This window comes from Sinohyriopsis cumingii, chromosome 1 (assembly GCF_028554795.1).
Source record: "Sinohyriopsis cumingii isolate HCF-2022 chromosome 1, ASM2855479v2, whole genome shotgun sequence".
Taxonomy (NCBI): domain Eukaryota; kingdom Metazoa; phylum Mollusca; class Bivalvia; order Unionida; family Unionidae; genus Sinohyriopsis; species Sinohyriopsis cumingii.
This window is the reverse complement of record NC_142961.1, coordinates 115,435,337-115,458,422: the sequence shown is the minus strand read 5'-3', so window position 1 is coordinate 115,458,422 and position 23,086 is coordinate 115,435,337. Positions and strand designations below refer to the sequence as shown.

The following is a 23,086-nucleotide window of genomic DNA, read 5'->3' as shown; positions in this document are numbered from 1 at the left end:
CAAATCAATGTAAGCCTTTTGTGTATACTACAGCTGCAACAGTAATTACAATGGTGATAGATGGGTTCAAACCCAGGGCGAGTCATACCAAAGACTTACAGAAATGGCACAAACAGCTGCCTCACTAGGCACTCAGCATTAAGAGGTTAGTGTAGACTGACAAGAGAGAAATCTTACCTGTACAGTCTTCTGTAACATGAGGAAGATGAGTTTCAGGATCAAACTTGATTGCCTGGTAACCAGAGTCATTACATGTCATGTAGCACTTGCCACAGTTAATACACATCTCCTGAAAAAAAAGATGTGACATGCAAATGGTGAGTCTCAGAATCAAACATGATGGCCTGGTAACCAGTTATCACATGTCATGATATCAGGCCATGCTATATACAAAGTATCATTTAAATCCACTGGTAGTTCAAAGACTAACAGGAATCAAAAGAATGTCATCTATGATTTTATTGGGTTAGTTAACGTCCAAGGCATTTAAAGAACCTTGGAGTAAAAAGGTATGACCACTACTTAAAGTATAGCTAATGCACCAGTAATTACCTAGATCAGTAATCACCTAGATCAGTCACTTTTTGAAACAAAATATCCACATATCTGCCAGGCTTTTATCTGAATGAAATTGACTTTTTAAAAGTTAACCTCTCCCTCTCATTGAATGGAATCAAAAGGCATTCTGGATTGAAAAACAATCATTTTTATAATGAAAAGCAGTTTCTATCTTGAAGCTCTCCTGCAGCAACATAATTAGACTAATGACCATGTACTAAACCACAGGATGTATCACTAGAAAAAGAATAAATATTAAAATTTGAATAAGATTTGCATGTAACTGATTATAATTACAAAATTAAAATTTTAACTTTGCTTAACTGCAGATGCTGCCTGAAGACATTTTTGAAAGAAAGGGCAGTTTTACATTTGAACAAAAAGCCTTTAAAATTTAGATTCCTCTGTATGAAAGAAGGACTTCATGTGTTTTTACAAATTCCACTTATGCAAGTATCTGGGAAACTTTTTCCATGCACTTGTCCCTGGGACAAGTGAGTTGCAAAATACATGTATACTCATCCCAGACACCCACTTTACTCAGCAAATTACACTTGTCCGTATACTACTTGTGTTCTTACTTAAAAACATTGGCACCTGATACAAGCTTGATACTAGAAGGGTTTTTAAACTTGCTGTCTTCACTCTGAAAGTAATATTTTCATGATCTGAACCCACTTTAGTATTAAGTTGGTAGCAGGCATCTGCGTATACAGTTAGGTCCATTTTCTTTATGACATGTTCCGGTGGCAATATCACTTTTGGAACTACTTTCTTTCCCTATTTTGGAAATGTATCCACCCTTAAATATGCAATTTAAAGGTCACCGGCCACCTATATTGTACAAACGTGTGATATTATTATAGTTATAAACAAAACGCATTGTTTATGTATGCACACCATAAAAATGTTTAATTAGACTTAAAACTCCGCTTTATAAAATGAAAAAATTATTTGGCAATCTCCATAAACAATCGGTAGTTTCCGCAAGCTAAAACTGGATATGACGTACATTATCCCTTCTATTCAACCTAGCCATTCAAATGCTTAATTTCCCCATGTAAATGTCTATGTGATATAGCGTACGATCATGCTTTTGTCCAGCAAATATGGTGCACTGTGTTGCATACGGATGTAACCAAAAGAGTGATGATGGGGAAAAAGCATTCCTTCTTTTTCTGAAAAACCATGTTTACCAGAAAAATGTGTATTTAATCTGTGGGATCGAATAGGGGAGGGATGGGAAAGTTATATCATTTATGCCAGATTATAGTGAATTTGGCCCAAAGACAATTCGGCCCAACTCGAAATACCATTCGGCCAAACTTAACAATAGTTTGTACATTCTTTTTCTTCAACCAAAAAGTAGATGCTATGTAAGATAGGTTTTAGGGAGAAAAAAAACTAAATTTAAACAAACTATTTTGATATTCTTTGAAAGAAAATAATCATACTTTGTAACATACATATTTATGAGAGAAATCACAAACTGACATATCTTGCTTGTTCTAATTAAAATATTTATATACATTTTTTATGCTAACAAATATATGCATCTGCACAACGACATTCTCAATTTAAGTCTTCCGGTCAAATTATCAATAATCATTTATAAAACAAAAATATGTAACAGATAATATTCTACATAATACGTATACATTTTGCGAAGGGTAGTGTACAGGAGATATTATAACAAATATACTCAATTTTAGGCTTCACGTTGTAAAACAGCTGCATACAATACATACTAGATTACACGAGAGAGAGAGAGAGAAAGAGAGAGAGAGAGAATAATGTTGAGCATTTTGTCAGTATTTAGTTGCTACAATATGAAGCTCTTACAAGTTAATTTTATTGTTTGTTTTTATTTTTCAAATTGTCTTAGTGTTTGCGCGCGTAAATTGAAAGCTTGTCATTACTGGTCAATATCGTCAATCATATTTGCTCCATTATTCCGTACAAATTAGAAAGGAAATAATTTTGTGTTTAATTTGTGCCCCCCACACACACACTCTCAGTACAAAATAAATTGATAAACATACACTTGTTTGAAAAAAAATGAAAGAAATTAACCTTGCATTGTTATCATATATTCGTTCTTTATTCATCATGCGAAAATTATTTTTAAAAAATATATATCCATGAACTCCGTATATGTAGCGGATGCCGGCTTGTATCGCTTATGTCAAATAACAAAATCGCAAATGAGACGAAAGTATCACCCGATTGCTTGAAGGCACCTGCCATTTACGCATGATAAGTTACTTATTGCAAACTGACCCAGATTGTATTGTAACCAGGTTAACTATATCTCGCAAATAAATAAAAAATCATTATTTTAAAATACATTCACTGTGAGTGCAAATGATAATCTTTTTGCTAGCATGGGTTACAAAAGTATTATTAAAGCAAGTTATAATTGTGTCTAATATTTGCCCTGCAAACATCAATTATGATTACCTATGGCAAACAAATAGAAACCTGGGTGATAAACACAACTGGCATGGAGCAAATAAACTCATTGTTTAAACTTCTGACAGGATATCAAATACATAGGTTATTTTATTACAATGCAAACCATCCCCAGAAAATTGACTTTGGTATCTTTTTAGTGTGCCGATTTTTTCTTCTGAAGTCGGCCGACAAAAGGAAGTCAAGTTTGGTTCCTTTGGATTCTTTAAGTGTGCCGATTTCTTTCATCTTTTTTTTTTTATAAAGTCTGCCGACACAGGGAAGCCAGCATTGATTCTTTTTACCTGTATTAACAGGAATTTTCGAAATAAATTGAAACAATGGAACAGTTTTGAAAGCGACACAATCTAGTGCGTCGTGCACGCATACCGATATAAGGCTGAACAGTAAATTAGTTTTCATTACTTTCATCTAAAATATTCCCTATCCATTATTTATAGTGTTTTATTTTTCGACAAGAAGAAGCATGTACTTCGTCTTGTAGGGATAAATGTACGTCATTTCCGGTTGCGTCCTCTATAGGTGGGAAATTGTAACTAAGGAGAAGTAACAGCGTTGTATACTTCTATTTTGAGTAATTAAATTATTATTTCTTCTTTACAATTGATAATTTTTTTGTTTTTTTTTTGTGTGAGTATAACTATTTTTTATCATGTAATGCAAATCTGATATAAATAGGAAAATGCTGGAATATGGCCGTTGACCTTTGAACAAGTTCTTCCATATTTAGACCTATTTAATTTTTCTTCTCCTTCTGCTCTCCTAGTTATCCCCCCTCTCTCTCCCTACATCAAGAGAAACAGATCTTAAATGTGTTAAGACTGGAGACCCTTCAGTATGATTTTATTTAATAAATTAGGAGGCACCATGAAACAAAAAACAAAAAAAAATGCTCAATACCTCCATAGAACAAAAAGTAGTCTTCAGGTTGTGAACATTCTAAAATTAGTTTTCCACATGAACCCTACAAATGATATGTGACTGAACTTACATGAAATGTTGCCCTTGGGTATTATGTCACCCACACAGTATGCCTTTGACACTATATGACAAATGGACACTTTTTCAGGAAAACTCTGTGAAATTTACTACATGAGTTGTTTGAGTAGTAATTTTAACTCTCAACATAATCATAATCGTTGTCTGAAAACGATGGAGAATTGAGCATTGACGAGTGTTAATTGTGAACCAAAATTTAGTAACAATCCAACATTTGTGGGTGCAGGGTCTGTTGCTGAACTAAACTGCAAGGCTGAATAAAGTAAGGAACCAAAATCCATGCAAATAAAAAATTCCGGTCTTTAAAATCTTTTGTTTAACAATTTTATGCACTGAAATCTGTTGGATGTGATTATTCCATGATATTTCTATGGTACCCCTACCCAACAACGTTTACTGTATTGATCTGCACAAGAAATAATGTGTTAGAGAAATTAAAAATCTCTTAATATTTATTTGAAAACTGTCATTAATCTGACAAAATACACAATTTGAAGAATTATTTGTACAAGATAAATTTGTGAAACATCACTGTCCTGAAATTATTTCAGTTAATCTTGTAATGTACCTATTATTTGCACTGGCGCAGAATGGAGAAAAAAATTCCATACAGTTTTACATTGTCTTAAAATATATGTATGAAAAGAAAATTTTAGTAGATTTAAGTGACAACATTTGTACTGTCACATGTGGCTTCACCACTCCGGCCAATACAATATTTCCCCACTTTATTCCTAAAATATTCCATATATCTACTAAAATTATTTTAGATATCATCTATTTTTGTTGTTTATGTCACGCTGCAATAAAGAATGAAATATAATTTAAAACCCTTTTTGTATCAGAAAAATATAGACTTGGAATCAGTAATAAATGCAATGTTATTAAGAATTAATGCAAACTGTTCCATTTAGTCTTTACAATTTCTTTAAAATTCAAGTGCATAACTTAATGATAGGTATAAAAGAAATGTTTTACAGAAGTGAAATTCTAATGTCTATATATTTTTGTTATCAACACACAGCACTCTGATGTATTTATTTGCTATTTAAGATTTGAATTTAGTATGGTCCAGAAGTCAAAATATATCAATCAATCAATCAATCAATCAGTGGCCTTTAGCATGGACAGTTTACCACTAAACAAAACCATTAATTTTATTCATGTCTGGGATTTACACATTTTGTAAAACTTGCCCTTGGGAGATTTTAGCTTGCCCCAAAATATGACAACATACTGTCACTAAAGAAAAAAAGTAGGGATGTTGTAATGTATTTATTTTACAAATAAAGATCTTTCATTTTCTTTCAACCTCCTTTGATCATGGTTCATAAAGATACACCCCTTACCAAATGTCATCATTCCATGTGTACAGGATTCCAAAAGCCTATGTGTTCATGAGCTCAACAAAGAAAACATACCCTAAGCCTGTAAAATAGGTCACTGTATCTATCTTGTTAGATGGGTGTGGTTCTAATAGAGATGAATACCGTTACCTAATATGATGATTCTTGTATGAAAAGAGCTTGCAAAAAACAAAAACAAAACTGACAAAAGTCAGTGAAGCACAAAATATGGGTCAAAGCGATCCATATTTGGGATCAGGGTGTAGTATCCATTAACATACAGACCCTCACCAAGTTCCACGATTTCAAATATAACAATATGCATATAGGGTGCAAAATACTTGACAAAATACAACAACGTAACCCCATAAAGTACAATCTACTTGAATGTACAAAGTTAGCCCCCTTGACTGGGGTAGGTGGCATGAAATGCACTTCAAAATGCTGCCTAAAACATTGCACAGAGGTATGGTTTTGAGATCCATTGTGACCGTACAATTGTATATATGATTTTGTATGGTAGATACAGACTCCAATACATAACCTCTTCTACTTTGAAGCTAAAATTGTTGCATAGAGTGGCTAATCAACAAGCACATCTTCAAATAGGAATAAAAAAAATGTACAAAGTGTGATAGAAATCTATCAATAACTACAAGAGTAGTTTACAAGATTCTGTCATATGCTACATCTAGCCAAAACTTCAGTAATAAATTGCATTACCCCTTCCTTACAACGGTGGGAATACAACTGCTTAGTCAAAATAGAAAGCAAATTTTGAGTCAATTATGTTTCTCTGAGAATACTTACTCGATCATATTAACGTTAGGGATATAAGCCTGCTACCTCTCGAATCCAGCCCTACTAAAAGACGAAAATTCGTCTTTTCTGTCTATCTCATATAGACCAAAGGGCAATAACTCTTGCCCCTTACCTCCCTTGCCACCGCCAGGTGTCACTAGTTTTTTAAGCTGAGTGATATATATTATACGAGGATGCTCGCATAGCGGGGTGGTTGGAGGGTTTTTAAGTAATGTGATCGGGTAAGTATTCTCGGAGAAACATAATTTACTAAAAATTTGCTTTCTCCTTCAAATACGTTCCCCGATCACATTAACGTTAGGAGAATAGGTAGTAGGAGGAGGGAATGCTGAGCATCCTACCTCCACCCCTGGTACCTTCTAGAGAATGATGGCTGGATTCCCCATTTTAACGATAACCCGTTCTCCTAATTTCATCAGCAACACAGCCTAGGGTCCCGTGATATGTGACCCCTATATACGGTTAAGAAGATAGTTATTGAAATCTTCTTACCTATGAAATTTCACTGGTGAATCCAGCGAAGCTGATAGGCTGCGCTGATTGTTTTAAATGGGTCTGGTGGTCATCTGGGCTGCCGACACCAGACCTACCAGATTCAAAGTTTGCCTCTGCGAAGCCAAATCTCTGAGATAAAAACTGGAGAAGGTTGACTCTGCATGCCAGCCAACAGCTTCTATTATATCTCGGATCAAAACATTGCGTTCGAATGCAAGGCTCGCCGAGATTGCTCTAATCTCATGAGCCGTAACCTTCATGAGGCGGCTCTGATCTTGTGAGATCTTGGAGTACGCTGAGTGTATAACCCACTTCAGCCATGAAGCAAGGGCTTGAGGGGTGATATCCCGTTTACCAGCTTTGACCGGAAGAAAGAGGCGCTTACGTGTGTCCCGACATGCCTCTGTGCGTTTTAAATAGTGCTTGAGTGCATGAACAGGATCTTGCATGGCTGTTGCTCTTGACGATTCTTTGATTGCCAATGGATGGTAACCTATTTTTGGCTATCCTGGATAGAGTGTCGGCCAAGACATTGAGTCTGCCGGGAATGTGTCTGATTTGTACGCTGATGTGGAGGTTGTCACACCAACGTAGAAACTGCCAGATCAGAATGCACAGGTCTGGTGATTTGGTGCACCCTTGTTTGAGGAGGTAAGTCACCACCACAGAGTTGTCTGACATAATGAGGACAGTTTTTCCAGAGAGATGATCCTTCCAGAAATGAAAGGCATTGATGACAGCCCTCATTTCTAAAAGGTTGATGTGGAGAGGCCTCTCCCCTGGCTCCCATGTGCCGCTGACTGTAGCGAAGTCCGGCAACAAGTGGGCACCCCAACTGTAGGTACTGACATCGGTACATACCGTTATCTCCGCTTTGGGCATCTCCAGAGGAATCCCCGTGGACAGCAAACCGGGGTTGTGCCACTGACATAGGAATGATCGTATCTCAGGCGTGATCATTATTGTTTGATTGAGGGGACTTGAAAAGGGGCTTCATTGTGCCAGTAACGTCATTTGTAAGGGACGCATAAAAAGACGGTCAAGCGGGATCAAGTCCGCCGCCGCATTGAATAATCCGAGGAGTTGCAAGAATTCTCTCGCTGAAATCCACGTCCTGTTGGAAATGGACTCGATGAGTTCGACGATCCGGATTACATGATCGCGAGGAAGCCGTAACAGATTCAGACCGGTGAGAAACTCCATACCCAGATGGACAAAACGCTGGAATGGACGGAGATCAGACTTTTTCCAGTTCACGAGAAAGCCTAGATGATCTAAAAGTGTTAAAAGATCGTTTCTGCCTTTAAGCAGAATAGAACTTACCATATGTTTCTGCAGGATGTCGTCCAAGTACACTGCTGTCCCTGTAAATGAAGTCGAGTGGAACAGGGTGACGACGCAATCCATAACCTTGGTAAAAGCCCAAGGGCTGATGTTGAGGCCAAAGGGTAGGACCTGAACTGATAAACCACGTTGCGGTAAGCGAATCGGAGAAATTTCCGTGACACGGGGTGGATAGGGACATGAAAATATGTGTCAGTCATATCTAGACTGAATGGCATACTCATCCCACCGGATGGAAAGATGGATTGATCTCGCCGTTTCCATCTTGAATTTCGGTAGTAAAATGTATTGGTTGAGGCGACTCGGGTCGATGATCGGCCTCAACTTGCCGCTTGCCTTCTGGATAAGAAACAGCCTGGAATAAAACCCCGGTAATTGCGGGTTTTTTTTCACAATCTCCACCGCCCGTTTTTCTATGAGTGACCGTATCTCCTGTTGTAGAAAGGTATCCTTCTCCTGATCGGATGGTACATCCGTGTAGAGGGGACAGGAGGACAGGGGAGGGGGTTGGATAAATGAAATCCGAAGCCCCTCCGAAATGACCTGGATCACCCAATCGTTCTGAGGAAAGAAGGTAGTCCAGTGGTCCTGAAATTACAGGAGGCAGCCGCCCACAGGTAGGCTGTCCGCGGGTGGTGGGGAGGGTATGTCAACTTTTAGAGTTAGGAGGCTTGAAGACGGAGAAACTTTGTTTCTTACCGCCTCTGTATGGTTGCCTCCTAGCCTGATTAGACTGTTGTCTCCTGGCATTGGGTTGGGATCTATACTGCACATTTGATTGTAAGGATCCCTTGTCCCTGGTCTGCCAATCATCCCTCCGCTGTGGCAGGGGCTGATTTTTTCTAAACGTCTGCGAGGGTTGGGCGGCGAGTTGGAGGGGCAGTTCCTGAGCTGCCTGCTTCCGAACTTCTTCAATTTTTCCTCCAAAGAGTAAAGGTGACCCAAACGGAGTCATCTGTAAAGCCAGAGTATGATGGGGCTTGAGTGACGTGGTCCGCAGACATGTATCACGTTGTATCAGGTCTAAGTTGGCAGAAGCAGTCAACGCATTAGCCATGGAATGGTGAGCTGCCCTGTTAATAACTCTAGCAATCTGGGCCGTCGCTTCCCAAGCATGGTCACTGTCGGAATTTTCTGCGAGTCGGAAAATGGCTAATGAAGTCAAGTCTAACATTGAAGACGTAGCGACTACATTCCGGACTAGCTTTGACATGGCATGGAACACATTTTTGTCCACTTTGTAAAACAGTGGAGCGGACATGTGAACTGCTGCCATATTTTTGTCCAGGGCTGGAAGATCTATACTGAAGGCGTCTGAATGAATTTTCTACCAGCGACACAAGAACGTCGCTGGTACTTGGCTTTCTGAAAAGAACGCCTTAGCATTCCCCGGATCACCTATTCGTCCTGATAGACGATCACTGATCTCCTTAATTTTTTCCAACTGGGAAAGGAGCCGGAAGGACGGCGTCTCTTCATCCCCGTCAAGATCTACAGACGCCTTAACTTTGTAGTCTTGAGTGGCGGTAGGAGGTGGAGGGCATTCTGAAGTTGCCAACACCCTATAAATTTCTTCCACTGCCGCCTTGAAGCCAAACTCAGTCCGTTCCATGGTTGGATCTGTGTATGGCTGATTTTCAGGAGTTTCGTCACCCTCACTGTGTGCCGAGTCGTGTTCTGGAATAGCTTGCATTTCTGGATAGAGCATACCAGGTGGCATAGATGACGCGATTCCGTCATCCTTGAAACTGTCACTAACTCTCCCTTGTGGATAAGCCGTGAACATATGGACGGATTGCCCTGCTGGCTGGTTAGTCTGGCTTGTGGTTGGCCTGAATGTTGGCGATGGTCCTGCTATCACCGGTACCGGCTGCTCCAATGGCCTGGCTGGATGGACAGATTTCTCACTAAAATCTCCGCCATAGTATTGGTATGTTGCCGGCGGTACAGCTTGACGGACGGATTTGTCACTAAGATCCCCGTAAATCATATTTGGTCGGACCGTTTTAGCAATAGGGTCCCCATGCTGGGACAGCTGGACGGCCAGTGACATAGAAGGCCATGCTCGGACACGCGGGGGGACTTACGCCCACTGGGCAGCCTAAAATTGGGGGAACATTCAGAAAAAGCTGTGGAAGCGAGCGAGGGACATAAGGGTAATATCTGGCCTGATGTCAATAGCTGCATCGTCGTTTCCTGGACCAAATGACGCATCTGTTCAAAGGTGGACTGTTGTACCCTGTCAACATTATTTTCCTCCATTGCCGCTGATGTTACTGTGGCTGACGGTTGCAAACGATGAACTTTAGGTGGAGGGGGGACCCCAACATCCCCCACAAGACTCGCAATGGAGGCTGTCTTCGGATGTATACTGAGGACATCAATGCTATCTTTCTTCGACCTATTCCGTCTATCCCTCCCTTTTGCTGCCTTCTGGACTACATTAGCCCACATTTGCTCTGACCAAGTATTAAACACGCTGCATGGTATAGATGATGTACACTTGGTACATACAATACAAGAGTCATGGTTGTCTTCTTTTGCTTTGAACTTTTTGCATTTCATGCATTTGGTTGACATTTCTACTGAAACGACACAAGAAAGAAAACAAAGCACAAATTAGCAATTCAGCATGTTATTAATTCGCTAATACCACAACCGTTACTAACGGAGTAAGCGAAATTAGTCAGTGTTGCATTAACTCTTAATTGACAACACGAGTTCAGCGATAGCATGAGTAACATAGTCTTCAGTAGACAAAATCTGTAAGGGTGACAAAGTCACTCAATTTTGAAAAAAAATTGTTAAAATAATGTATACAACCTGTAGAAGAATGATTGTCCAACACAATAAATCCAAATTTAACTTCAGATGGTCCAATTTAACGCTAAGATGGCTTGGATTGTTTGGAGGTATAATGTACGTGCTATCAGTACAAGCGAAGCTTAAAAACTAGTGACACCTGGCGGTGGCAAGGGGAGGTAAGGAGCAAGAGTTATTGCCCTTTGGTCTATATGAGATAGACCGAAAAGACAAATTTTCGTCTTTTAGTAGGGCTGGATTCGAGAGGTAGCAGGCTTATATCCCTAATGTTAATGTGATCGGGGAATGTATTTGAAGAAGAAATCTTCTGATGATGACCATAACTTTCAGAGCAATACTGCCTGAGTAGTTGCTTTCACAAGATTCTTTCATATATTGCATATCGCTGTTAAGTCAAAAAAGGCAATAACTTCTACAGAATCACAAGAGTATAATGGTGTTGGTGTTGCATGGTTTAATGCCATTTTTCAGCACACAATAGGCTATACATGGCGGCCAGTATTAATGGTGGAGGAAGAACACGGGAAAACCCCCGAAAGAACCACCGACCCACGAGAAGCTACTGGCAAGCTTTCTCACATATCCACATTAGCCGAATCCAAGATTCAAACCCACGCAGACAGAGGTGAGATGGCAGTTATCCGTAACAGAGAGCGCTTTAGACCACTTGGCCACTAGGTGCCCCCCAAGAGTATAGATTTGTCAAGATGTGCATCTTCAGATGATGATTATAACAGGTACAAAGTTTTGCAGCCATCCATAAAAAATGTCAGATGAGTTGCATTCACAGGATTCTGTCATCTGCATTTGGCAGCAACAAGAACAAAAACTCTTGTATAGGCAGAGTTATTTGTTAATATGCTTATCTAATGATGAGGATAACATTGACAAAGTTTTATGACAATCAATTGAAAACCCAACTGAAAAGATTCTGTAATAACTACATTCAGCTCCAAATGGAGCATACATACACCAACTAGGCCATGACCTGCATGAATTACCATAAAATGTATGAACTTGACCTCAAGGTCAAAGGTTGAATGAACATGATCCAGAATGAATTGCTTTAGCTTTATGGTCATTCATCCAATGTATAAACAAAATCTCTCGTGGGGTTTATGAAAAATATAAGCAATGAAATAAGAACTGTAAACATTGCATTTAATCCTGCCCTGTATTTAAGTAATCCTCTATGTAGGCACAAATAGGGAATGGCTGACTCTGAAGACATCTGACCAATAGGTCTAAATGGTTCTGAACTAAAGTATTATGTATTCTTTTCAGACTTACTATAACCATAACCTCTGACCTTCAGACTCCAGAATCTATACATTACTTTCAGTGCCAGCCATCCACAATCTTTGGCAAAGGTACCCAGCTGATAACTCATCAAATATTTCTCCTTTCGGACAAAGTGACCTTGACCATGGAGTTTTGACCTTCCTTACGCTAAGTGCATGGCATCCACCAGAGTCTGGTGCAGGTCTAAATTGCAGAAATTCTTCTTTCAGTCACACTGACTCTGACCTTTTGACATTGAAAATAAGTTTCTGAAACCTTTTGCTGGTGAAGCCAATACACTCACAAAGAATATACCTATAATGTTTCATAGCTTTATCTGCAAAAGTGTCAGAGAAACTGAGCCAAATGCTACAAAATAACATTGACACTTACACCAACAATGACAGAAGCATCAGAAAAAGTATACACTATCATTTGCAAGCTGTACAAAAGTCTGTTGTAACCATCCAATTGCACTGATACCTTTAGAGCTAAAAACAAGTTCCAATGTGTATTTCTTAAAGGCTGTAAAATCAATTGATACCATATGAACATTATCTCGGATTTCTTACCTCATCTATCAGTGCTACTGCCTGCTGCTTGTTGTCCAGATCTCCGTATGATCCTATCATTGACAGGGCTCTACCAATCACAGCCTGAAAAATTCAATTACAGCAATTGTGGAAACGGTAGTAGTAGTAGTAGTTATAATGTAGTTTTTGAAACTCAGAAGGATGATTTTTAATGCAAGATTATTATTTTACCAATGACTAACAACCAATTATACCCTAACAAATTACATTATTTTAGTGGTGGTTGAATGTTTTGAAACTTTATTATTATTATTATTATTATTAGTATTGTCTGTTATTCAGTTCATGCTCATCATAATTTTAATCTTATTTGCTGGCGGGGCCCCGAGTGGCCGAGTGGTCTAAAGCGCTCTTCGTTACGGATCACTGCCATCTCACCTCTGTCTGCGGCGGTTCGAGTCTAAGATTCAGCCAATGTGGGCATGTGAGAAAGCTTGCCAGTAGCTTCTCGTGGGTCGGTGGTTCTTTCCGGGGTTTTCCGGGTTCTTCCTCCACCATTAATACTGGCCGCCATGTATAGCCCATCGTGCTGAAAAATGGCGTTAAACCCCACAACAACAACAACTTATTTGCTGGCCTCCAGGTAAAATTCAAAAAAACATTGGCTTGCAGTAAAACATCAGTAAAAGCAGTACAAGTTTATCTATAACAAATTTTAAAGTTTGCAACCATAGACAATCCTTTTCTCAAAATAAAAAAAAGTGAAATTTAAGAACTGAAAGTGTCAAAATTAATATCTGCCTAGTCTTGTCTTTTTGAAGACTATGATGGATATCTACCAATTAGTCTGTTCCAATAACAAACTGTATAGATCCAGATCTGCAATTCCTAAATGTGTAATAGATTTGGGTATATGTAAACTGTTAGGACTAAGTAGTAGAACAAACAACATTGATCTTGACCTACAGGTGCATTGCACAATGGTAGATCAGAGTCTGTGTTGTTTTCAGTTGGGCATTATTTATAAGTAAGTTAATATGGTAATTGGTCAAAAAAATAAAATGACATGAACTGAAAAGAGTGATAGCAAAAAGAAAATAGAAAACGAGACAGTACAATGACATGGTCTTATTTTATCTTCTTTCTTTAGAAGACATTTCAGGAGTGGCTTGGATTACCTCATAAATATGTACACACTGCTTGTGACATGCATTCATAATAAGACCACTCTTTTCTTGAAACTTTACACTAATCAGTTTGAAGAATTGCTTATTTAAATTAGTATAATATTTCTAAGAATTGCTTATTTAAGTTAATACAATATTTCTAAGAATTGCTTAATTAAATTAGTACAATATTTCTAAGAATTGCTTATTTAAATTAGTACAATATTTCTAAGAATTACTTATTTAAATTAGTACAATATTTCTAAGAATTGCTTATTTAAATTAGTACAATATTTCTAAGAATTACTTATTTAAATTCGTACAATATTTCTAAGAATTACTTATTTAAATTAGTACAATATTTCTAAGAAGTGTTTATTTAAATTAGTACAATATTTGTAGCTAATACACTGAAACTATCTGAATGAAGATTACTGAATCACTGTTGACATCAATCACCCCAAACAAAAAAACTACATGTGTTTTGTTTTAAGCCACCAAAAAGAATAAGTTTGATAATAATGCAGGGATTGTTGAGGCTTTGTAATATATTGTATTAATATGTAAAATCACACAAGGCCTTTCCCCTGACCTGAACAAAACACAAATGTAGGCTTACTTTTGTTTACATTTCTTTATTTTCGTCCTCTCAAATATGTTAGCTATACTGCATGAATGGAACAGAAACAAATTGGGATCTTTAAAAAGTTCAGTTCAGTGAATCTCTAAATATCTACACAAGTGAAAAACAAAATGATCCAGTCTGGGAGTGCATTACAGATACATGTATAAAAATGATCCAGTCTGGGAGTGCAATACAGATACATGTATAAAAATGATCCAGTCTGGGAGTGCAATACAGATATATGTATAAAAATGATCCAGTCTGGGAGTGCAATACAGATACATGTATAAAAATGATCCAGTCTGGGAGTGCAATACAGATACATGTATAAAAATGATCCAGTCTGGGAGTGCAATACAGATACATGTATAAAATTGAGTCTTTGTCTTCAAAAAGCATGTCCTATATATATACTCAATTATACTTCTAGTCCAAATGCAAACTGCATATTGCACTGGCAGATCTGGGTCAATACATTTTGTTATGAGTAATCAGAAGAATAAACAAAATAGACCCTGAGCTGCCAGTGCATTATATGATGGCAGATCAGGGTCTATGTTGTTTGTAGGTGGACTTGATGTATAAGCAGTTAATTATGATATATAATAATAGTATGTATATATACAGTACAATGGCATTATCTCTGCCATATTTATCTGAACTTTCTGATCCTTTATTTTCCAAACTTTTCAGGTCAAAACTCAAGTTCCTGTCTCAATTTTGGACTTGTTCACCTGAATTGTAATCAGGCTAGATTCCCAGAATTTTCAGGATCTTTGGTCCTTCTACATACATGTAACTGAGGTCACCTTAGCTCTATAAGTCCCTGCAGTGTTTCCTTTTACACACATATGTGCGTCAGGGACACACGCTGGAGAAAACTGATGTACACATTTTGTTACTGTACATTTTTCTGATGCAAAGGATTCGCATAATGCAAACAGGATTTATTTAATATCCAGTGCATTGGATGAAGGATGGCATCGTGTATACTTTGCGCATAGGCATTGACTGGTTCCCTGCTTTGTTTGCTCCCTGTGTTGCGCTCCTCTATTTGTAAAGCAGAGCACAACATAGAGAACATAACAAAGAAGGAACCAGACATACATAGGCAATGTTATGATGGAGTAGCTTCCCCTAACCTCATGAGCTCTCACGTGATTTCCATCGAGCTCAGAAAGATGTCATCTAGATGTTTCATCCTGATGCTTGTTGCCCTAAAAAGTGATCTCCAGATTAAAACGTCGTGGACTAAGAATCATTTAAGTGAAGAAAGTGAAAGAAGCAGAACACAAAAGAGTAACTTGGATCTAACTTTAATGAAAAATGGAGAAAATAATTCCCTTGACTGGAATACGGCATATTCATTAGGATTACCGGTGTGACTTCTGATCACGTGATTGAGAGAGAGAAAGAGAGAGAGAGTATGTTGTGCAAATTGCAATATCCTATTTCAAGCTGAAAAAGTACGAGTCGGATGAAAAAGTTTTAGTACATTTTTTACCCCGACATTTTTTATTCGACCCCACCTTCTGACACCAAGGCTGTTGTTTTTTTACCCTCAATTTTACATCCCTGGGGGATACACTGGATCTGTCACAATTTTTTTCACACTAATTAAACTGAATCATAATCAAGCTAGATTCATAGAATTTTCTAGATCTTTGGTCCTTCGGCAAGCATGTAGCTCTGTAAGTTCCTTGTCATTTCACTCATGGTGGAGACTCTGTAGCTATGGTATACATTTCATCAAAGATGCCATATCAAAGAGATTGGGTACTGCAAGGTGGCTTTCATGTATTTATGTATCCACAGGAACCAAATAAAAATTGCTAATATATTCAGCAACCATTTTTCAATATGTTCCTAGTTCATTTAAGTGAAACATTATCAGAGGTTTACCATTTTCAGCCTCTTTATTTACAAACCATCAGCTATTTACCAATCATGGCACCTTCAGTCTTAACACTTGTGATAATATTGAAGCTGCTAAGAACTTGTAGCAAAATAGTTATTTAGCACTGCAGGAATTTCTGTTTGGTCATAATCAATGTATAAATACAGAAAACCAGCATCTGAAGACTTCTCAGAACACGGCTCTCAAGTCCCCACCACATGTATAATAATGGCAAGTGGCACGTACAGCTTAAGGCCAACCCATGGGAAGTTACTGGTTTTCAAATACCCACAGTGGCCTAACCCAAGACTCGAACACATGCGGACAGAGGTGAGATGGCAGTGATCAGTAAAGCAAGTGCCTTGGACCACTCAGTCACCTCCGGACCCCCAGAGCCAAAGTTGCCACCTTCATTTTCAAAGTACCTTAAGTAAAGAGCAAATGATGTAAGGTAGTCTCAGCTAACTAAAAAAACGTCAATGACCTAGATGCATCCAAGGATATTTTATATGTAGCTTTCTGAGCAGAAATTATTTTAATAAAATAATCTAGAACTTAACCAGTCACTACTGCCTCACTGCTTACCTTTACCAACTTAAGACAGAATTATCCTAATCCAAATCGGAAAATTCCATCCTCTCTTTACATGAAAAAGTTCCTAAAAGTCAAACTAGAGAGAACCTGGGGTGACACGGTCTTTCCCCATCATTATATGACAAGTATGAACAAGTATGAATTACATGATTAAAATGAGATTTACCCATCCCCAAAAATGTACATTTTAAATAGCAGTAACATATTACCTGTCACTAGTGCCTTGCTGAATCTGTCAGTGGTGTGAGGAAGATGGCCACAAAAACTCTAATAAAAATAGTAGAAACTGAATATTCTCTTTCTCTCTGAACAGCATGTAAAAAATGTCTGGCACTGCCTTAAGAGAGCGAGACAGCTAGAATTAACGTTTCCTATGGCACCAATTGCATTTCCTACTTTGTGTTGTAAACCTTGGATCGGAACCATCTCCTGGGGTGTCTGAAACCTTGTCCCCAACACCTTTCTTGCAGAAGAGACACCCAATACTGCAACAGAAGGTCCCTCCTCTGAGGTAATGTCCCGGGCTAGTCTCCCAAACAAATCCAAAGATCACTGAATCACAATCAATTTTGATCTTAGAGAAATCCAAGCTGTCAGGAGATTCCTGTATGGTTGCCAGTTTGCCCAGAGAAACTGGATGGGGTGTAAATAGAGTCTTCCAAGGGGAACCAAGTCCACCATGGAGTTCAAGGTTGGGAGGGACAATAACTGATTTCCTCTTGGTGAGCAAATTCATCCCCACATGAACAATATTTTGAGTTAAGAATAAATCCAATTTATACAGGTTCTGAAGGTGTCCCAGCTGGATCATCGTGGACCAGCCACTGGATAGATCAAGTTATTCAATGCACCACAATATTATATTATATATAAATATGTTCATAGGAGGCCATACAAATTTCAGGATGTAAACGGGAAGACAAAAGTCACCCTACAATTTCAGACAACGTGAATAACAGGAATAGCTAGCATCTGTGAGGGTGCTGTATGGACTAAAATGGTGTCCATGGAAAAGAGGATGGTTAATGCATGTGGGCATATAATGTAGGGATAGACCATGGATCTATGGAAAAAGAGGATGACTAATGCATGTGGGCATATAATGTGGGGATAGACCATGGATCTATGCAAAAAGAGGATGACTAATGCACGTGGGCATATAATGTGGGTATAGACAATGGATCTATGGAAAAGAGGATGACTAATGCACATGCGCATACACTGTAGGGATACACAATGGATCTATGGAAAAGAGGATGGCTAATGCATGTGGGCATATAATGTAGGGATAGACCATGGATCTATGCAAAAAGAGGATGACTAATGCACGTGGGCATATAATGTGGGTATAGACAATGGATCTATGGAAAAGAGGATGACTAATGCACATGCGCATACAATGTTGGGATACACAATGGACCTATGGAAAAGAGGATGGCTAATGCATGTGGGCATATAATGTAGGGATAGACCATGGATCGATGGAGAAAGAGGATGACTAAAGCACGAGGGCATATAATATGGGGATAGACCATAGATCTATGGAAAAGAGGATGACTAATGCACGTGGGCATATAATGTAGGGATAAACAATGGATCTATGGAAAAGAGGATGACCAATGCACGTGGGCATATAATGTAGGGATAGACCATGGATCTATGCAAAAAGAGGATGACTAATGCACGTGGGCATATAATGTGGGTATAGACAATGGATCTATGGAAAAGAGGACGACTAATGCACATGTGCATACAATGTTGGGATACACAATGGATCTATGGAAAAGAGGATGGCTAATGCATGTGGGCATATAATGTAGGGATAGACCATGGATCGATGGAAAAAGAGGATGACTAATGCACGTGGGCATATAATGTGGGGATAGACCATGGATCTATGCAAAAAGAGGATGACTAATGCACGTGGGCATATAATGTGGGTATAGACAATGGATCTATGGAAAAGAGGATGACTAATGCACATGCGCATACAATGTAGGGATAGAAAATGGATCTGTGGAAAAGAGGATGGCTAATGCATGTGGGCATATAATGTAGGGATAGACAATGGATCTATGGAAAAGAGGATGGCTAATGCACGTGGGCATATAATGTGGGGATAGACAATGGATCTATGGAAAAAGAGGATGACTAATGCACGTGGGCATATAATGTGGGATAGACCATAGATCTACGGAAAAAGAGGATGACTAATGCACGTGGGCATTAATGTGGGGATAGACAATGGATCTATGGAAAACAGGATGGCTAATGCACGTGGGCATATAATGTAGGGATAGACAATGGATCTATGGAAAAGAGGATGACTAATGCACGTGGGCATATAATGTGGGGATAGACCATAGATCTATGGAAAAAGAGGATGACTAATGCACGTGGGCATATAATGTAGGGATAGACCATGGATCTATGGAAAAGAGGATGACTAATGCACGTGGGCATATAATGTAGGGATAGACAATGGATCTATGTTCTTTCTAATTCTTGATGGTTTGGAGCTATTCATCTACTTATCTGCCGTATGTATTGGGAAATCATATTTGTTGGGACATCATAAATTAATTTTTAGTAATATTTTAATGCATCGTATATTCTGGGACACTTCCTTTTAGAGTTGTAAGATGTGGGACAAATTTTAAATCATTCAGAAATTACAAGTCAGAAAAAGCATTGGAACTAAAAAAATTATTAAGAAATAATGTAAAATTGTGTACTTGAGATAAAACTCTTTAATTCACTGCAGCATTATCTCATCAACACAATCCTTCTCCTGCACATGTATTATCCACCTTTTTGGAGCATGAATATTTATTAGCTAGCTCATGCCATGAAAAATTATCAGTGGAGGCAATTCTCACACTTTTAACCCCTTTTGATCCACAGTCTGTCCAGGAATGAGATCAAAGTACACTGGAGTTTCATCCATGTTAATTATCACATCTATCGGTGAAATCATCTGCACTTCTGGCCTTCAAAATTCATTGGTTAAATTTTTTCTCCTCTAGATCTTTTAAGAGATGGTGGATCATCGATGTCCATGCATGAAGCTGTAGATTGTGTAGCTTTAAAACCTGTTCAACTGTATCAATTTATTTTCAAAATCCCCATGAATACCAGTAAAAAGGAACCAAAGTTGGCTTCCCTATGTCAGCTGGCTTTGTATTAAAAACAAAAATCAGCACACTAAAAAGAATTCAAAGTTGGCTTCTGGGGTTGGCTTGCATTGTAATAAAATAACCTAATTTGTATTTAATATCATTAAGTAAGGTCAAACAATGAGGTAAACTGACGTCTGCAAGGTCAATAGTAAATAACTTGCTTTAATAATATTTTTTGTATCTCATGCAAGCGAAAAGATTGTCATTTGCATTAAAAAAGGGAATGTATTTTTAAATAATGATTTGTTTGGGAGATACTGTCATATAGTTAACCTGGATATGATACAATCTTCGTTATTTTGCACCATGTAATGCATGAATGGCAGGTGCTTTCAAACAATCATTTAATCTTTATCCCTGTCTCTCTCTCTCTCATTTGAGGGGCCCTGAGTGGCTGAGTGTCTAAAGCGCTCTCCGTTACAGATCACTACCATCTCACCTCTGTCTGCATGGATTCGAGTCTCGGATTCAGCCAATGTGGATATGTGAGAAAGCTTGCCAGTAGCTTCTCATGGGTCGGTGGTTCTTTCCGGGGTTTTCCCGGGTTCTTCTTCCACCATTAATACTGGCCGCCATGTATAGCCTATCTTGTGCTGAAAAATGGCGTTAAACAATACAACAACAACAACAACTCTCTCATTTGAGAATTTGTTGGATCCACTTTTCAGTCTGATAATATAATAAAACTATGAGTAAAACCAAGCATGATTCATTTCTCTATATTCATGTCACTGAACAATGCGTCATGTATTTTCCTACATAAGTGATACACACTACAGTATAGATGCATATGGAGTTTGTGGATATATATTTTTCTTTAATAAATTGCTCATGATGAAAAAAAGAAGAATAAATGTTAATGATACAAGATTAGTTTCTTAGATTGTATTATCAAATAAGCATTTTGTTTATTTATTTTACTGCAATATGCAGTTGGGAGGTTTGAGTAAATTCAATACAAATTTATTTCACTATTTAAGTCTTGAGACATGTAACCTCAGTGAATAAAAGTTTCACCATATGGTCTGGAACAGAGAAAAAAAATAATTATTCTATTGTGTTCCAATATATATGGTAAATGGAAGGATGGAATTTTCTAATTACATCCAGGAAAAGGTAGACAGCAAGGCAATATGGACAGGTATTGTACATAAATTGGGGGTGGGGTGAGAGTTGACTCTGAGCTTTAGTTTTGTACTTAAAAAATTGGGAGTATCTGGGCTCTGATAAAAAATGAATTGTTTAAGCACAAAAACTGAACTTGTGCTAATATATTTAGACATTATCAGTTTAACCAAGGTCTAATGCAATAGAAAGCAATACCAGGGATTGAGGAAAATTATATAAAATGATTACAGTACCCCAAATTTTGAGGTGGTACACAGTGCTGTAAGTGTGGACTAAGAAAAAATAAAGAAACAAAGTATGGCAATTCACAACTTGATGGCAAAGAAAAATAAAATTTATGTCAAGAACCATGTTGGAAGAACAATTTAACTGTACACAAACACAGCTCTTTTCATGTCGTATACATTATGACATTATAATGTCAGCACGTGTTAAAGAAGAGATTAAGACATATCATCTTTACGTAAACTAACTGAAAGGGGCTATAGTTTTTTTTTTACCCAGACTGATATCTGCACGTTCTAAGGGCTGGCTAAAATTAACATCATCTCGGCATAATCTGATTCTGGAAAAAATTGCTACTCTTCCGATATTGTTCTGATACATCATCATTTTTTACTTTTTAGCCCTACTTCAGGTCAGCCTGTGTCATAGGGAGATTTGGCCCACTTGAGTTGCATGAGTAAATAGTGTCTACTTTACACTCTTAGTTCAATTAAAATTGAGTTCTTGTATGCATTAATTAATATTTGTACTATCCAAAGTACAAAGCTGAAAGCTGTAAAACTCGACAATTATCCTAACTCCATATTAATGAAACCATTTTTATGTCCTGCCATGAATTAAAATCATCTAGGCTATGTTGTACTTACTTTCACAGTTGGAATTTGTTTCTTTGGCTCACTAGCAGGGCGGATTGGTGCAGGCTTGTTCTCATCTGCCAAGAGGTCGTTAGTCTTGCAGTGGTTTGCAATTATTTCCTCCTTCTTCTCCTGGTAGGGGCCGAAGGAGGGCAAGTGCTGCAGAGGTAAGACATAAAGTTGAAGAGTTAGAGATTGAAATCTTTTAAAACATCATAGGAACATAGTCTGCACTAACCCGATGATGATTTGATATATATACTGTAGTTCCTCACCATAAGTCCCATTGGGCTTGAGAATGTATACCTGACTGATATATGCCTAAAAGCTAAAACAGTTGGATAAGAAATTTGGGCCAGGAGGATGCTTTCTGCTTAGATTTCTCTAGTGTTGTTGATTACTTATCTCATGAAAACATTGTTTCAAGGATTCTCTAGTTTCAGTTAGATCTTCATCCACTCCCAGATACTTTCTGTCAAAGTTGGGCAATTTTGTTCAACATGTTTGTATTTTCTTTGCTGATAAAATTGTGGTAATGTCTCTACACGTTTTCATAATGTCAGCCATATTTGATGTCAGAATGGTGCCTTTTGTATCAATCTGAAAGTTGTTTAATCCAGGACACTGTCTGGCACAAATTATGTTAAGCATTTATTTAGAAAAATGTACTGAAGGTGGGTTTCAAAAAAATAAAACATTCACAGCATCATATTTGGAAAGAACTTGAAGCAAGCAAATTTGTAGACAGATGCCAGATGAATGACACACAAAGCAATCTAATAGGTTTAAAAAAATAAGACTGTCAGTTAATAATAACAAGAGTCCCTCAAGGATATGAAGTTCTAATGACACCAAAAATAATTTACTGGTATCCAAGATGTTTTTTCTAACTACTGAGTTCTGAAACCATCTGACAACCATATGGATGTAAAATCTGCATGGACCAACCATGGCATTATAATAA

The 23,086-nt window shown here is 37.9% G+C and overlaps 1 protein-coding gene across 1 annotated transcript in view; it reads right to left on the bottom strand.

Annotated features, from left to right (window-relative positions):
- LOC149807703 (dihydropyrimidine dehydrogenase [NADP(+)]-like) overlaps positions 1-23,086 on the bottom strand; it is a 95,889-nt gene that overhangs the window by 3,780 nt on the left and 69,023 nt on the right. Inside the window, exons 19-21 of the mRNA XM_089969529.1 lie at positions 22,135-22,281; positions 12,713-12,796; positions 178-289 (exon numbers count right to left, since the gene is read on the bottom strand). Of these exons, the coding sequence (XP_089825655.1) occupies positions 178-289; positions 12,713-12,796; positions 22,135-22,281 (343 nt within the window). The remainder of the gene's footprint in view (positions 1-177; positions 290-12,712; positions 12,797-22,134; positions 22,282-23,086) is intronic.